The sequence below is a fragment of the Lepisma saccharinum genome, chromosome 29, assembly GCF_977018435.1.
Source record: "Lepisma saccharinum chromosome 29, izLepSacc3.1, whole genome shotgun sequence".
NCBI lineage: Eukaryota > Metazoa > Arthropoda > Insecta > Zygentoma > Lepismatidae > Lepisma > Lepisma saccharinum.
In genome coordinates this window covers 49,640,615-49,657,192 of record NC_139257.1, presented here as the reverse complement: position 1 = coordinate 49,657,192, position 16,578 = coordinate 49,640,615, and the positions used below count along the sequence as shown (strand labels likewise).

The 16,578-nt window shown below is 37.4% G+C and overlaps 1 protein-coding gene across 1 annotated transcript in view; it reads right to left on the bottom strand.

Moving 5' to 3' along the window:
• Positions 1 to 10,476: 10,476 nt before the first annotated feature.
• Positions 10,477 to 16,578, bottom strand: part of LOC145981565 (xyloside xylosyltransferase 1-like) — a 177,005-nt gene continuing 170,903 nt past the window's right edge. The window contains exon 3 of the mRNA XM_083114910.1: positions 10,477 to 15,051. Within this exon, the coding sequence (XP_082971036.1) occupies positions 14,737 to 15,051 (315 nt within the window). The 3' untranslated portion in view covers positions 10,477 to 14,736. The remainder of the gene's footprint in view (positions 15,052 to 16,578) is intronic.

Sequence of the window (16,578 nt, the reverse complement as noted above, 5' to 3'; positions counted from 1 at the left end):
AAGGTGTACAACAGCAGTTACTATTGTACTATTACTATTGTTTTCTCTGAGCCCAGTGATATTTGTCTTGGTATATTGATATATATTATTTTTTTTTTCTCTTGGAAAAATCTTTTAAAAAATTCACAAATAAGTGCTGCATATCAACAAAGATTGTTTTTAATGTACCAGGACATAAATACATATATGCACATTTACATGCATTTAGTATTTATACTTCCCCATACAAAAGTAAGGAATATACTAGGTACAGCTCTCCATATATGATGGCCAATTGACTAATAGACATGGTACAGTCCTGTTCACATAAAGTGACCACTTTATAAGGTTGAACAGTATAAGAATGTGACACTTTATCTGAACAGGAGTGTACATAGTGGAGAGTTATGTGACTGCAACAGCCAATCCATGTCATTTGTCCTGGAACAGTTTCTAGTGAAGGATCTCTGTGTAAGACATTTCCAAATCATGTTCTTTAACTGTGGTTTACTACTATTCATCCTAAAATGTATTCTTTTTTTGGTGAAAAAGTGGGATGAGACCATTATGTGAAGCTTTTGGGATGCATGGAATATTCATGAATATAAGTTAATATATGATGCACATCATTTCTTCATGACTGAGTTTATTTTTCTGGTCTGAAATAAGAGAATTAGCACATTGTTATTGATTTGTGCATTATGGTTGAAATATTACACTTAAGGAAAATTATTAGTGTTGCAAAGTATGGAGTTCTGTGTCTGAAGATTCTGTGCTGATGTCATTGTTCATTACCTAATGCAACGATTTGAACCGAAAAAAACAGGGTGGAATGATTGTGGGGAAATAAGAGTATATGAAAAAAGTAGTAAATACATCCTATGGGAAAATGTAATATACGAGGGTCATCCAGAAAATAAAGATAGTTTGGTTATACAAAATGAAAAACACAATATTTATTGGAAAAAAGAATTCTGTTACATACCTTCACTTCTCTACATAATCACCTCCTACATTTAAACATTTGTCGTATCTGGGCACGAGCTTCAGAATTCCCATGTTATACTCTTCTGCCGCCAGTTCATTAAGCCAGGTGGTCACTGCATTCTCCAACTCTTCACTTCCAAAATGTTAATCGCCCAGAAACTCTTTCAGCTTAGGGAAAAGGTGGAAATCGTTAAAAGCAAGTTTCGGAGTACAGGATGGATGATCAAAAATTTCCCATTCAAATTGATCCAACAATTCTTGAGTTGCACTAGCAGTGTGAGGGCGGGCATTGTCGTGCAGAAGCACAATTCCTCCAGAAAGCATTCGTCGCCTCCTGTTTTGGATGGCTCGCCATAGTTTTCTTAGTCTCATAACTATTTGCATTGATCGTAGTGCCTTTTGGCATGAAATCCACCAAAAGAACACCTTTACGGCCCCAAAAGACTGTTGCCATGAAGTGAAGAAAGCTTCATGTATGTAACAGAATTGTTTTTTCCAATAAATATTGTGTTTTTCATTTTGTATAACCAAATGGTCTTTATTTTCTGGATGACCCTCGTATATAAGGTTACAAGAATAAAGAGCTAGTCAGAGATATGTAATCCTGGATAAATCAGTGCTAAATCTCTTCCATTCAGCCCAAAATTGTCCATGTGGTTTCTGCAAATGCCGACCTATGTTGCAGAGTGGTTAGCACAGCTTGCCGACACATCAGGGGTCCCAGTTCAAATCCTGGCGTGGGTGTTTGTGATGTCTTTATCAATTTCATCATATCATCATTGATCTTCATCTTCATGATTAGCCAAATGTGGAAGATATGTAAAGGAAAATAAACCAATCAATCAACCAATTTTTGTAAATGATTTATGATGCTGATATGGCAATACTAAAACCCTAACCTTCTCTTGGTAAATTTTTTCTGTTCTAAAGTGTTAAATTTTATGATTTTCAAGGGACCAAAATGGAAAACTGGTTATGCAGGAATATGTAAAGTCCGGGAAAATCTTCCAACATGCAACCATGGAGATTCAATATTAGAATTCTAGCAAATGCCCAACATGCAAACCATTATTTAAAATTAGCCAAAATTGGCTGAAAAGCAATGCTAAATAACAAACATCAAATGAAATGAAGCACATCTGGTTATCATTATTCCCACACAGGATTTGTCTTTAAGGGAAGACTGACAATTTCCCCTAGGACCTTCTCTCTTTGGCAGCTGCCGATCACTGTTGCCGGCTTCGCTCTTTTGAAGGCAGATCTGGCTCTTTCGTGCACTCGTTTGGCTGTGAATTATGGCACCGACCCCTGCTCCACTATGATGCCATCAGTGGCTCCAGTTTACATAGACAACTTTTATCATAATTATACATCTTGCAGGTGACGTGATATTGTTATATTGGCTGCGTCGCCACAGCCCCTCTTACATCCCCAGCTACTTTTGTTTATGAGGGGCAGTCAAATGAAAACCGAACACCAACTACAAAGTGACAATGGAGTTTGTTTTATTCAAAAGTAATTGCCACAAGTGTTAAGACATTTATCCCACTGAGAGACGAGACGATCAATTCTAGTCTTGTAGAAAGGGGTAGGTCGCTGACGGATCCACAACCTCACCCACTGTTGCACTTCCTCGTAGAAATGAAACAGACGTCTACGAATGTCTTTCTTCAGGTCACCAAAAATGTGGCAAGGGGAAATATCGGGGCTGTATGGAGGATGTTCAAGCGTGTCACAGCCAAATGTCTGAAGCTTATCCCTCACCAGATTGGCAGTATGGGGACGGGCGTTATCATGCAAAATGATGATTCCGTCCGACAGCATTCCGGCCGTTTTGACTTTATGGCACGTGCAGTTTCTGCAACGTGTCTGCATAGCGCTGCACATTGATTGTGGCTCCACGCTCTAGGAAGTCGACAAGCAGAGGGCCCTTGAAGTCGAAGAAGAAGCTCATTGTGACCTTACTGGAACTCGTATGGACAGCCTTGGATTTCTTTGGCGGGGGAGAATCGACGTGTTTCCATTGCTGGATTTGCCGTTTGCTCTTGGGCTCAAAATGGTGGCACCACGTTTCGTCCCCTGTGACGATACGTGACAGAAACACATACTCTTCCTCGTGGTACCGCTGCAAATGACTCAGACATGGAGTCATTCTGTCAATCTTTTGTCCCTCCATCAGTTGATGCGGAACCCACTGCGTGCAAATCTTTCGGAACTGCAGGTGATCTTCGATAATGGCATGAACAGAGCCATGACTAATGCCAACCTGAACACGAATTTCTTCCTCTGTAATTCGTCTGTCTTCCCGGATCAGACCATCGATCTTCGGAATCACATCAGGCATAATGGCTCGATGGGCCTGTCCCGGGGCGTGGATTGTCTTGCAATGATGTGCGTCCTTCGCGGAATCTCTTCTGCCACTCGTGCACACTTGTCAGGGACATGCAGTGTTCGCCATACACTGCAGACATGCGACAATGAATTTTGTGTGTTCCAGCACCCTCAGCCACCAAGAAACGAACCACACCTCTCTGCTCTTCTTTGCTTGCCTCCATTTCCAATGCTGGACGAACACACATTTCACTACGCTCACCTCCTGAGCAATGACAAAGCAATTGTGTGGACCTGTGCGCTTTCACTATGCATTTGTCCTACCCTACAGATGGCAGCATCGATATGTAACAACAGTGTTGCCAACTGTTGCGAGGAATGTGTTTTATGGTGGGTGTTCGGTTTTCATTTGACTGCCCCTCATACATCGCCTTGGCTGACGTGAAGAGGACGTAATATTGTTATCCGGGAATACTTTATTTTCAATTTCATACGACCATTGGTGGATTATTGATATTGGTGATGCCGCCAGTTCTACACGGTGGAAACTAAGAACAAATTGCCATCACTTTAAAGCTAACGGTAATAACAGCGCCCCCACACCCACACCCATTTGACACCTAAAATTACCCCAGCACGCACTTTATCCAGTTTCGTAAATCTAGCTCCTTGCAAGTTTTTACTCAGTTTATGGTGAAATTTAGCTCTTTTATATGCATCAGGTTTGGCAACACTGCCAGGATGGCCGTAGGAGGCAAGGAGAAATACATTGCTCTTATGGAAGTATTATTTTATTTGTTCTCTTGGGAATATCAAACTTCCGATGGCATAGAAAAATATATCAACGGAAAAAGGACAGACTGAAGTAATAATTAACAGATGGAAATGTCCAAACTTCCATTTGATTAGCCGTACCTTTAAGTTGAAGTTAATTCACCATAAGGAAGACTTGGGTTTCTGAAAATTCTTATTCATCATATTTTTCAAACATCGTACCTAGCTTAATAATCAACTTTTAAAAATGCTTTCACTTGCAACATGTGGAGCAATTCATACTCTATTGAACACCAGCTTTTTCGCTCAGTAGCACTGCCCAGTCGGACGATATTGAAATAAATGCACACCTGGTGCGAAATTGTCCCTCATCTCCTTAAGTTGGTAAAAAACACTTGGCTGTTATCTTGCTAGTGTAAAAAATTTATACACTCAGCATAAAATTTGGAACTAAATCTTCACAACTTCTTGTGTTCATGAAGCAAACAAGAGGTTTGCCCCAGTATATTATATGTACTGAAGAACGTTAAGATTACAGGCAGGTTTAGTAACAAATACACAAGTGATAAATCACGTATATTTCTTTTATTTATTCAGTATTTCAAAACTTCCATTATTTAAATAATTCAGCATGATATAACAAAATAGTACACCATCTCCGAGGGGGAAAAAGTCAGAGATCTTTGATCCTAACCTGTTGGGGAGCAGAATTACAAATCACCAGTCTTTTGATCCCCACTTTGGCACCTTCAAAAATCTGAAACACAGCCTCGCATTCAGCATATTATGGTATTTGAACATATTATGCTCAATGGCATTTCATAATTTGTTCTGGAATATAAAAAAATAGTTATATACTCTTCATTGTGTTATTTCCACAGCAGGAGTGTAATGGGGTGGTATTGGAGGATGGGGAGGGAGGGTTGTAATGTACTTATGAGGGTCATTTGAAAAGTTCTAAGAATGACCGAGAGATCGGAGCAGTAGTTTAGAACTATGCATTCCAGTGGAATCTCCCACCCTTCAAGGGAACACATGCACAGTATTGCCAAAGTCTCTCTCTCTGTTTTGTGTCGAGACGCAGGAACAGCAGAGCAGGTGTGAGTGTAGTGAAGATTGGACACCCTCCCTGCAGTGATAAAATACTTCGTGTATAAGGGAATGAAGGAGATATAAATTCATGTTCATATGAAGGGGCTCTGCTCCTTCATTTGCCACTGTTTCGAAGTGGACTGCTGAGTTTAGATTTGGTCGTGAGAGCTTAGAAGATGACTCATTTAGTGGAAGGCTAAAATCAGCAATGACGGCAGAAATGATTGAAAAGGTCCATGATATGGCGTTGGAGGGCCATCGTCTAAATGTCTGAAATTGCTGAAGCTATAGGCATCTCAGGTAAATGGTTGTCTGGTATCTTGACGAATTGGGGATGAGAAAAATATCTGCAAGATGGGTGCCACGTTTGTAGACAGTCGATCAGAAGCAAGTGTCCAATGAATGTCTGGCCCATTCTAAGAAGAACAGAACCAATTTTGTGCGCAGATTCATTACTACAGATGAAACGTGGATACACTACGACATGACAGAGACGAAAGAACAATCAAATCATCATGATTCACCACCACCAAAGACTGCGAAGGTAGTCAAACCAGTAGGGAAAATCATAGGGTCGACTTGGGGTGAAGGGCATCCTTTTGATAGATTTGCATCTCTCGACTGGATCTAACACCAATGTTGAGTACTATGCTAACCTTCTCAACGAACTGGACAAAAATATTTGTGCAAACAGACCAGGATTGAAGAAGAAAATCATGATGCATCAGGGCAATGCCTGTCCACACACGTGCATTGTTGCAATGGCAAAAATTGACAAATTGGTGTTTAATTTGCTGCCACACACACCTTATTTGCCTGACCTGGCACTCTCAGACTTTCATCTCTTCTCACAGCTTAAAACATCCCTCGGTGGAGAGCGATTTCCATCAGGTAAAGACGTGAAAGCGGTAGTGGAGGATTATTTTGCAAGTCTTGAGAAATATGTGTTTTGTGATGGGGTCATGGAACTGGAGCATCACTGGCTGTTCTCAAGAGAGACTATGCAGAAAAATAAAACAAAATTCAACAGGTAAGTATGTGTTTTTCATTCTAAGAACTTTTCAAACAACCCTCGTATACTGCAATCTCGTGCTGTTGTAGAATTCTATGTTCACAAATAAACAAAGAAAGAAAATGTTTACTCATGTTCTTATTTCAGTGACATTTGTCAATGTGAAATTTCACCAAGTATATTTTAGTGCTTGAGAACAACAATGTTTTTATTTTCATTACTTTCTTGTGTGTGACAAACACAAATTGAAGTACTACCAGGTGTTTCAGAAATAACTGAGGGGCTACATATATTGAAATTACATTAATGAAACCAGTCCAGACTGAATGCAAACATTTTTTGTGCATGTCTTGTAAGCACATTCCTGCCACTGGGTGACACATCTCTCACAGTGTTTTGTTCTGCGTTTTGATCCCAAAGATCACCAGACCTTACACCCCATGACATCTTTTTATTGGGTTTGTCATCAAAGACATGGTATTCATCCCACCAATGCCCTGTGATATCACAGAACTAAGGGAGCGTATCATTGCAGCAATAAACACTATCGACAGGCCCATGTTGATGCGAGTGTTGCAAGAAGTATAGACTATCATGTTGATGTGTGCCACGTTGCTAGGGTGACCATAATATTTTGACCCAAAAATGGGATAGGTCATTTATTTAGTAGGTTATTTATACTCTCTCTTTAAAAATTGGTTAGGCCTAATTATAATATTAATGTCATTATTATTATTATTAATAGTAGTAATAAAAATAATCAAAATTTGGATCACATGAATAATTCATCATAAACATAAATTAAATATTATCTTCCATTGTCAAACGGTAATAAATATTATCATCTCGGTATGGCTTACACAGTGTTTCTGTTCTCTTCTGATTAACCTTTGATGTTAGTCTTACAGTGAAGTTGAAGAATACCAGAAGTATTTAGCAGAAGAACCAATCTTCTTGACACGTCCTTTCCCATTGCACTAATATTTATTGTTATTAATTATCTTTTCTCTTGTACAAATGTTTATTGTTCTTTAATCTTCATTTCTGTAATTTACCTATCCCTGATAATGTCAGGATAGTGACTAACCTGTATATACTTATCTTGTAAGGGCTGTTATCATGGCAATTACGATTGTCTTTTGTCTTGACTTTGAAGTTCTTTTGGAATAGAGTGATCAAGTTGAATTATAAGAAGTTTAATTTCTTTGAGTGACATGGATTATACCGTGCGTCCATTTCGATCTGCAGCCGAGAGATCGGGAGAAGCGTGGCGGGCGGCGCTGACGGAGATGCCGACATTTGCGGCCTGTAATGCCTGCTTATTTTTATAGACATATGCAGACATTTATATAAATATTGCAAAACGAGCACTAACCTGTGTTATAACACGCAAAAGTTCTTCTGTAATTCATCCAAGTTCTGCTCTTATATACACAAATAAATACGCTATAGAAACGATGTTAAGAGCCACAGATAATAAAGCATTTTAATCATAGTTTTGACCAGTAACGTCCTGTTTAAGTTTATATCCTTGAAAGAGTTTTGTGGCCATGGGAATCGTTTGGAGGTTTCGAATGTGCAACACTGTATCAGGATTACACTGCAGACGAAACCGATAAAAATGAATGGTTTTCGTGAGCTTCCTTGCAATCCGAAATATCCGAGCTCGAGTTTTTTGTTCCTTCGCGACTAGATGAAGACAGAGTTGTAAATATAGTGGCGAGCAATGTAAACCAAGAGCGTGTTAATTTCGTACTGTGCGCAAGTGTGTTATTCTTGGTTACTTGCAGTTACTTGTTTGTGTTATTGTAGTGTGTATGTGTGACGTGTCAGTGAGACGATTGGAATGCCAGCCGCAAGATTCACGTTAGAACAAAGATTTTTTATGTATGACACGTACGTGAAAACAAACTCGTGTCGAGACGTGTGTAGGTAATTTGTACAGAAATTCCCATGCGTTTCAACTCCACACAGAGATACGGTTAGACATCTTGTCCTTAAATTACGAGAAACTGTATCGTTAAATTTTAAAACACCTAAGCAAAAATGACGGATTCTAACCGAAGCAAAACTCGATGATATTGGTGCAGCGTTAGAACGTTCTCCAAACAAACCTCTACGCCGTGTTTCACAAGAGGTGGGCGTGTCAAAATCATCGGCACATACAGTCACTAAGCTACTAAAATTAAAACCATACTCTTATAACACAGGTTAGTGCTCGTTTTGCAATATTTATATAAATGTCTGCATATGTCCATAAAAATAAGCGGGCATTTCAGGCCGCAAATGTCGGCATCTCCGTCAGCACCGCCCGCCACGCTTCTCCCGATCTCTCGGCTGCAGATCGAAATGGACGCACGGTATGTTAGGCATATAAGTATTTAGTTTGCAAAGAAGTAAAATAGACTTCCTTTTTCTTAGTGCAAACTTATCTTTGATTTTTATTTGACGAACTAACAGAGAGATATTACCCCATACCCTGAGAGACATCACGTGTATGCTTTCGAGTCTTTCATGTGAACTGATTATTTGCTCTTTTAGTTAAATCATGTTCTTTCGACTAAAAGAACGTGTCATTCTTGAGAACAGCATTATTCTTGACAAGTCGTTCATATAACTGTCCGAAAATGTACCCCACATATCTGACATACGAGAGATTTGCCATTTGAGTTTGGGTGAAGATGCAGGATTTTGAATTGTTTTTACATGTCTATTGAAACTACATGTACGCTTCATCACAATGCTTCTTCACTGATCTACAAATAAGGAACACACACAAAACAAACCAATCTGCGATGCTAGAATGTTCTCGACAACAACGAAACATTTTTATTGTTATGAAGTGTTTGAAACGCAGTTGAGCTGTTTTACCACAATGCTAGTTTAACAATTGCATAAACAGTTTGTTCTTAGTATGGAGTGTCTCAAATTTAGACTCCATTTTCAAGCTAACTCCTAGACTTTTATAAAACGGGACAAATGGTGTTTTTTTTAATAACATCAACGGGACGACCAGGACATGTCTTAGAAACGGGACTGTGCCGGTCAAAATGGGACACATGGTCACCCTACGTGTTACTTGTGGTGCACACATTGAACATTTGTAGGTGTAAAAAAGAAACCTTGTGTTCCTCCTTCCTTCATTATTGCAAGTTCAATATTTTAATAGCAATAATTTTTTTGTAACCCCTCAATTATTTCTGAAACACCCAATATTCTGGGTAACAGTTTGTTATATTGGAGACACATTTCTTCATTTTTACAGAAGAAACTACTTACGGAAATGAGTTTCTCCAAGCTTTCCAAGGTATTTTCCTTCGGAATATATTTGACCGGGAAATCATGTATTTTTCAAGAGAAATATCTCACCGATGCACAATTACCATTGCTTTCACTACGTGAACTGCATGCTGCGTACGTTTGATGACGTAAGCCCCTGTCAGTGTTTCCAACCCCTTTTTTTTCACTATGCTTGCCTAACCTAACCAAACCTAACCTTATCGGAAATGGTTCATGGGGCTATCCGTCAGCTACCGTGCATAATGTAAAATTTTCACACGTAACGAACACGATAGTAGGTACTTTTCGGTGAAGAAGGCTGGAAACACTGCAAACCCACAACATGAGTCAAAATGTGCACGCCATATTGTATGTTACAGAAGCAAAGAAAGGAACCAAAAAAATCACTCTGTACGTAAAAAATTGTGTTTGTTTTCATGTAAAAAGCATAATGGCACCTTGAACTATGTTCCACAATACACAATTGGTAAGTTCGAACCATGCAAAACACAAAATATCAGATTTTAATGTGTCTCCGATATAACGAACTGTTACCATATTCTGTTGTTACTACATAGGTAATAGGCTACCACACAACACTACCACACTAGAGCCTATTACTTCCTCATTAAAAATCTCAAGTTATCATCACACTTCTGAGACACAACCTTGTACAGCCATGAGAAATTTATTATGGTATAGAATTATGGTTACACAAAATTGTAGAAACTCCAATGTATTTTGGAAGGCCACACAAATGATGCTAAAAGTTTAATATGTAGTACAGTTTTCTGCCAGTAGAGATTGCACTTTCAGAAAATGTTTGTGAATAATTTTATAATAATGCTAATTTCCCCTGATTCACCAAAAATAACCATAAAGTAAAAGTACAAATTCTAGATTACTCAGGGATGGATAACATAAGTAACTATTTCGAAATGTATAAGTCCCTTCTTTCCTTTTCTAATGCATGTACTTAGTGTATACATATGATGGATTGACTAAACTCTCGCCCCCTCCCTCCCTCCCAACTTAGAAACTCATCCTTCCTCTTTAAAAACAAGCTGCGCTACGCAATATGCTGAAAAATCCCATCCATAAAATACACACTGATCCTTCAGGAGAATTTTTGCGTTGTTTACATGATCAACACATGTACAAAAAACAATAACATGATAACAGCTTTGTGAGTACATTTGAATTCTATTACAAAAATTTGGATACCAATGCAAGTAACCTACAGAAAAATATTCCCAAAAAAATGAGAAAGTATTATTTCAGATTTTCCTTTTCGAAATTCAAAACCATGGCATAGTATAAGAAAATGAAGATTTTTTTTTTATTTTTAACAAAAGTTGTATACCATCTAGAACTAAACATCAGAATTTGAGTCTCTACATTCTGTATGATTAATCGAAATATTAATTTTAATTTGACATTAACAATTTTAACCAACATGAGAAGAATTAAGCTTCACCATACCACTCTTATTCTAAATTGTATTCTAATGTAAATGGGTATTTGCATTATTAATTCTGGTTATTTTCATTTTACATGCAAAATTACAGTACATCAGTATATAACTTCCATTTACACATAAAACTTAAGAAACAAATATTGAAAATAATTATAAGTACTCAGCTATAAAATACAAATCAGAAATCAGTTACTGTAAAACAAAGAGCAATTCCAGAAAAATGGGGTAAAAAATTACCCCATCAAGTACTATCACACTAACTTTGATTCAGAAAATCCAAATTCATAGGTTGCCAATTGTGTCAGTCTGTTCTCATGTCACTCTGTTTTCATATAGTTCTGGCAGAATTTATTTGAAGAAATTTTGCTAAGCAAGACTACTACTTGTAAATATATTGGGATATATTTTCTTCATTATATGTTTCATGAATCATAGACAAAGAAATAAAATATAAATAAAACTGCTTCTAAATTGTTAGTCTGTTAACTATGGAATAAAATGGCTTCTAATATATTTATAATAGATTAATAAAGTTTCCTAATATTAGATGTCATAAGCCCTTTGGTAGCCAAAAAATATTTGCATTTTAAATGTTCAGTGGTGGTGATTAGGGGAAGCAGGGGGTGACATTTGCCCCCCCCCCAGTTTTGCAAATTTGCCCCCGCATCATGCTAAATCTAATCTACAAAGGGAAATGTACTATCTTTGCCCCCCCCTCCGTTTTACGACCCAATCGCCGCCACTGTAAATGTTTTATCATTAACAATATTTCCAAACAAATTTGACTTCATTATCTAAGAAATACACAGTTCACTTTATTTAACTGATCTTTGATTTATAAACACAAGAGGAGGAATTAAATTAACGAAAAGGGAACAAGTATTCTGCATTGAAAATATGACCGATATATACATAGTAATTTCATTAAAAATTCCAATGCAATTGCAAGGACAACCACATCATGTAGAATCAAGGACACCACATACAAAATAAATCGAGAATTTTTCTGTAGTATGAATTTTAAAATTTTGAAAGCAATAAAATTCTTTGCAAGACAGAGAGATCAAAATATGTATCAACACTTCAAAATTATATTAGATGCATTATCATGCACAAAGGGAACATCAAACAAAATGCTAAGAAATCAGTGTTTCAATAATGAGGCTTATTTTGTGTAACATGACTAAGAAACTTTGATTCATATTCACAGAAGATTGATAGAAACCCATGAACTTTGGTGGATCAGTAAGAGATTTGCCATACGAATTTGGTGTCTTGCTTATGCACTGAACATGAAAAGAACGGAAGGAGAGAATTATTGTATATGTAAACGTAATTTTAGCCTTACGACAAAGTATACTTTCTCCAAACAGCATAATGCATTGCTAATAAATAGATGATGCAAAAAAAAATGGAACAATGTGCACAATTCTTAAATTGTTGCTTCCTGCATGAAAAAAGATCTGATGAAAATTGGACTTAGTTCTCATTCAATTAAAGAAAATCTTCAGTTTCATTGTTGTAATAGATTGCTTGCATCGGAAAAAGTCAACTTATTTTTTCAAGATTCTAAAGTAACAATGCTCTTCATCAGCGGCGGCTCGTGACTTTTCACAGATGCATGCTACAGGTAATGTTGTTTCTTGCATTAAAATTACCCCAGCCCCCTTACACACACTCACTTGGAACTGCTAGCATACGCAGGGTTCTCTCCAGAGCGGTATGGAATTGTAAAGGTCTGTATCACATAGCTGCTTTCTACGTATGGCCGGAATAAACTATAAAATATTTTGCAATCACCGATTTACACCTTCATTTTAAAAGTTATTCAAAGACAAAAATGGTAAACGGAGATTATTTTAATGGGTGTTTGCATTTAACACTGTTTTTTGTTCCCGAGTTCTTTGCTGCTTTTATCCAAAACTCAAAATTTAGAAATGGGATGTAGCCCCCATCAATTTCCTAAACCCAACCTCTCGTACGCCACTGCTTGGAACAACAGAGCACAACTGATCCTTTACAATTACTGCTCCATATGCCACGCGCATGACCATGAACCACGCGAAAAAAAAAATTGCGTCCAATTCTGTAAAGCTATCCGCAAACTTTCTTCTTATACTGAGATGACAACACTTACCGTGCTGTGAATCTGTGTAGCACGCTAGCAGATGGATTTTCCGAGCTGATTGGCTCTGACCCTACCTCCCCCGCAGAACCGAGGGCCATGCAGCCAGATTTGGTGTGCTGCGAGGTGGCGAAAACGTGCTAAGAAGCCAATAGCATGGTATCCGTTGTAGCTGAACAGCGTGCGGAAAATACATAGCGCGCTGCAAATTTTTGAGCGAATTAACGTGAGAAGTTTAATTTCAATTCAGTGTTTCATTAAACTCCTTCAATCTATAAAATGTGTCCCTTTCTTTCCTCTTTTTAGTGAATTGAGCAACGTGCTATAGCACGTATTAAGCAGCCGCCACTGCTCTTCGTCATATTATGTATATAGAATATTTACTCAAGTACCTCACACCTGGATTTTGAAGGAAGAAAATCGGGATTTTTTCTTGTGATCCTATCACCACCAGTGTTGCAATCTCATGGCAGAAGTTTTATCATCACATTTCATGACCACCAATTCCTGCAATAACATTTCTTTCACTCTTTTTGTTTGCTAGTGACAAGTGGCATCCTGATCTTAATAGAAGATAAAAATGTTACTTCCAAAAATGTCAGTTTAATTCTCTATTCTCATGCAAGCCATGAACTCTTTTCTACAACATTTTTAGTTACAAAAAGTGGACAGGGTACTCAAACAAGTACAGTCTTTAACATAATTGATACTAAGCCATAATGTTAAAATTATATCATCTGCCGTAAAGCTTGCATATTTCTATATTTTCACCTCACCAACTGGCCTTATTATGTTACAAATAACAATAACAATAATTACATTACAACAATGGAGAACATATATTAAAAAAATGGGGCAAGAAGTATATGCAACTTGTGGCAAATTGTGGCCTCAATGTTGTGTTAGGATTTTCAAGAACTTTTTGAAGGCACTTTTTTATTTCCTAGTGTAGACAAAAATTATCACCAATGTACATTTTTTACATATCCATGCTTGTATAAAAATAACTTTAAGGAACATAATACAATTTTAATTTTCTCAGTTTCTTTGAAAATATAGGAAGTGTCATTATAAACTATGAGGTATACTACTTGTATGTCATTTTTAATCATGATATAATTATTATGGATATTGAGAACAGGCACATTAGAATTCTGCAGTACAAGTGATTGTTTACAAACTGTTGGAAAAAACATAAATCACAGAATGAAAGTAGAATTCCAGAATAACTCAAAAGTTATATTTGTTTAACAAGAACGTACACATACATTACTAACAGCTCTCTCTCTCACACACATACATGTATATTCCTTCAAGAATATATACCATTTTTACACTTCTCTCTTAAATCACAGAATGGGTACTTAAAAATGATGACTTGAAAGTAAAAAATGAGCTATTGAACACAAGCTATGAAATTAAACATTTACAATTAGATTAACAAAAGGACCACTATACAGATGTTTTATTTCTTCTCAGCATATTAAAACAACAAGGAATGTGGCAAAATAACATCAATTCCTTTTTCATAATTTCAAATAGCTGGACTTAAAAAAAAAAAGAAACCCCTCAGCTTCCTCCCTTTAAAACTCACTTCTTTGGAGACGAGAGGAAACATGGCAACTGTCGCAGAGCCATAGCACACGATTTTTTTTACTCCATTTACTACAAACTTCATGGTCAATCAGGAGGAATAGGATAGCCTGCATTACCATGATGTATTTTTGCTTCTGAGGAACAATTGTGGTATATACTGAATAACGGTAAACTGCTGTATTGAAGGTCCAACTGCACGTTCCAGCTGCAGTCCAAGGGGTACACCCAATCTGGGTGCTCCATGGACATTAAAGTAAAGAAGTCCTGATCTCCTAGGCTTCCGACAAACTCGTACTTCTCACACAAATCATGAAGCTGAGCCTCTTCTAGTAGACTGTTATAGGCCATAGATCTACGCATGTGCTCTAGGTGGAATAACACTACCCCAGAGTTCAAACCCTGAAAAAAAGGAATGCAATGTTAGTTCAAAGTGTTCTGTAATTTCAAATGTTTAGTTTCTATTACATCAGTGCTCAAAGTGGAGAGGGTGCTGGGCAATTATGCAAAGCATCCTCCCAGTTAACAATTTCCACTTCGAGCACTCTACTAATTACCTGTATCTCAATATTGGAAATTGCAAAGTAATATTATTGTCACCATTAGGTTAGGTTAGGTTGCTCTTAGTATTTTCAATGGCTCCAAAATATCATTGTTGCAGGTTTCATTACTGAAAGGTGCAAGCAAACCTCTTGATAACCAGTCTTGAAGCTTTCTTCATGATGAATGGACTCTCTCAGACTATTGATTGAGGTCCTACCCTGAAGATGACAGTGATGTTAGCTCTTGAAAGCTTGGAAATCTTTTTAGAACTCGGCTGTGTAATATCATGTTGAATATCATATTTTGTCATAATTTTCTTAGATTTTGTTAACCTTGCTTCTTTCTTTAGTGTCCCATTCTTGCTCCCCTATTATTGGATTTCGAACATGTTTAAAGGGGGGGGGGGCAAGGCCCTCATGCACCCTCTCAATAGTTGTGCCACAGCCTAAATGTATCTTGGGTGTCCTGGTGAGGGTTCCGAAAATTTTTTTGAGCATTTATGAGCTAACATCAATCTCATCTGCATGGACTGATAAGTAGTACATAGAGTCAAAGTGATTTATATGCACAGGGTGTTTAGAAAAGAGTGTACCTCTTTCAAAATAGTTATTCTTGGCCCCATGATGTGTTATGAGCATGCTTTCTACAACAAAAGAAAAATAATCTCTTCAAGTTTTGTCAACATACTTTACAAGTTTACAAAGACTCAATATGTGCTCCCTCCGTGACATGACAGACGTCAAGTCGATAATTCAATTCAGCCCCAGCACGAAAAAGCATGTCTCCTGCAATGTCAGCAATGTCCAATGATCTGTTTTCTCATGTCCATCAGATGTTGAGGTAACGATGGGACAAAAATTCTGTCCTTGATAAAACTCCACATGGTGCCATGTCTGGGGACTTCGGGGCCCATTTTGGCAATGTGTTATACGACCTATCACAGTTCTGTTCCAGTGTTTACAGGAGTAGCCACAAATCCAAAATGATTAAAAACACAATTCGTTTCTATGTTCATTGGAGTGAACCTAGCATTTATTCCACAACATTTGTTAGGATGAAGAGAAATACCTCAGACTACACAGATGCCTACACAATATTAAATATTTTATCGCAGTCTCTAATTACATTATACTGATTCCATAGTGTAGGTGGTGTGACTATTGGCAATTCTCCTACAGAATTCTCCATGAATTCCTTAAGCGTGGTTGCATGTATGCAGGATCAAAGTGCAGTTTTTCAAGGCTCATGGCATCGAAACAAGCAAAACGGTACAAAGAAAACCTGTTCAGCTTAAAGTATACTATCTGCTGTTTTTGTCAAAGTGTGTGTGTGTGTGTGGTATTTTGTTACTTGTAATCACTTCTCTGCCAATTTTTGCTAATCTTA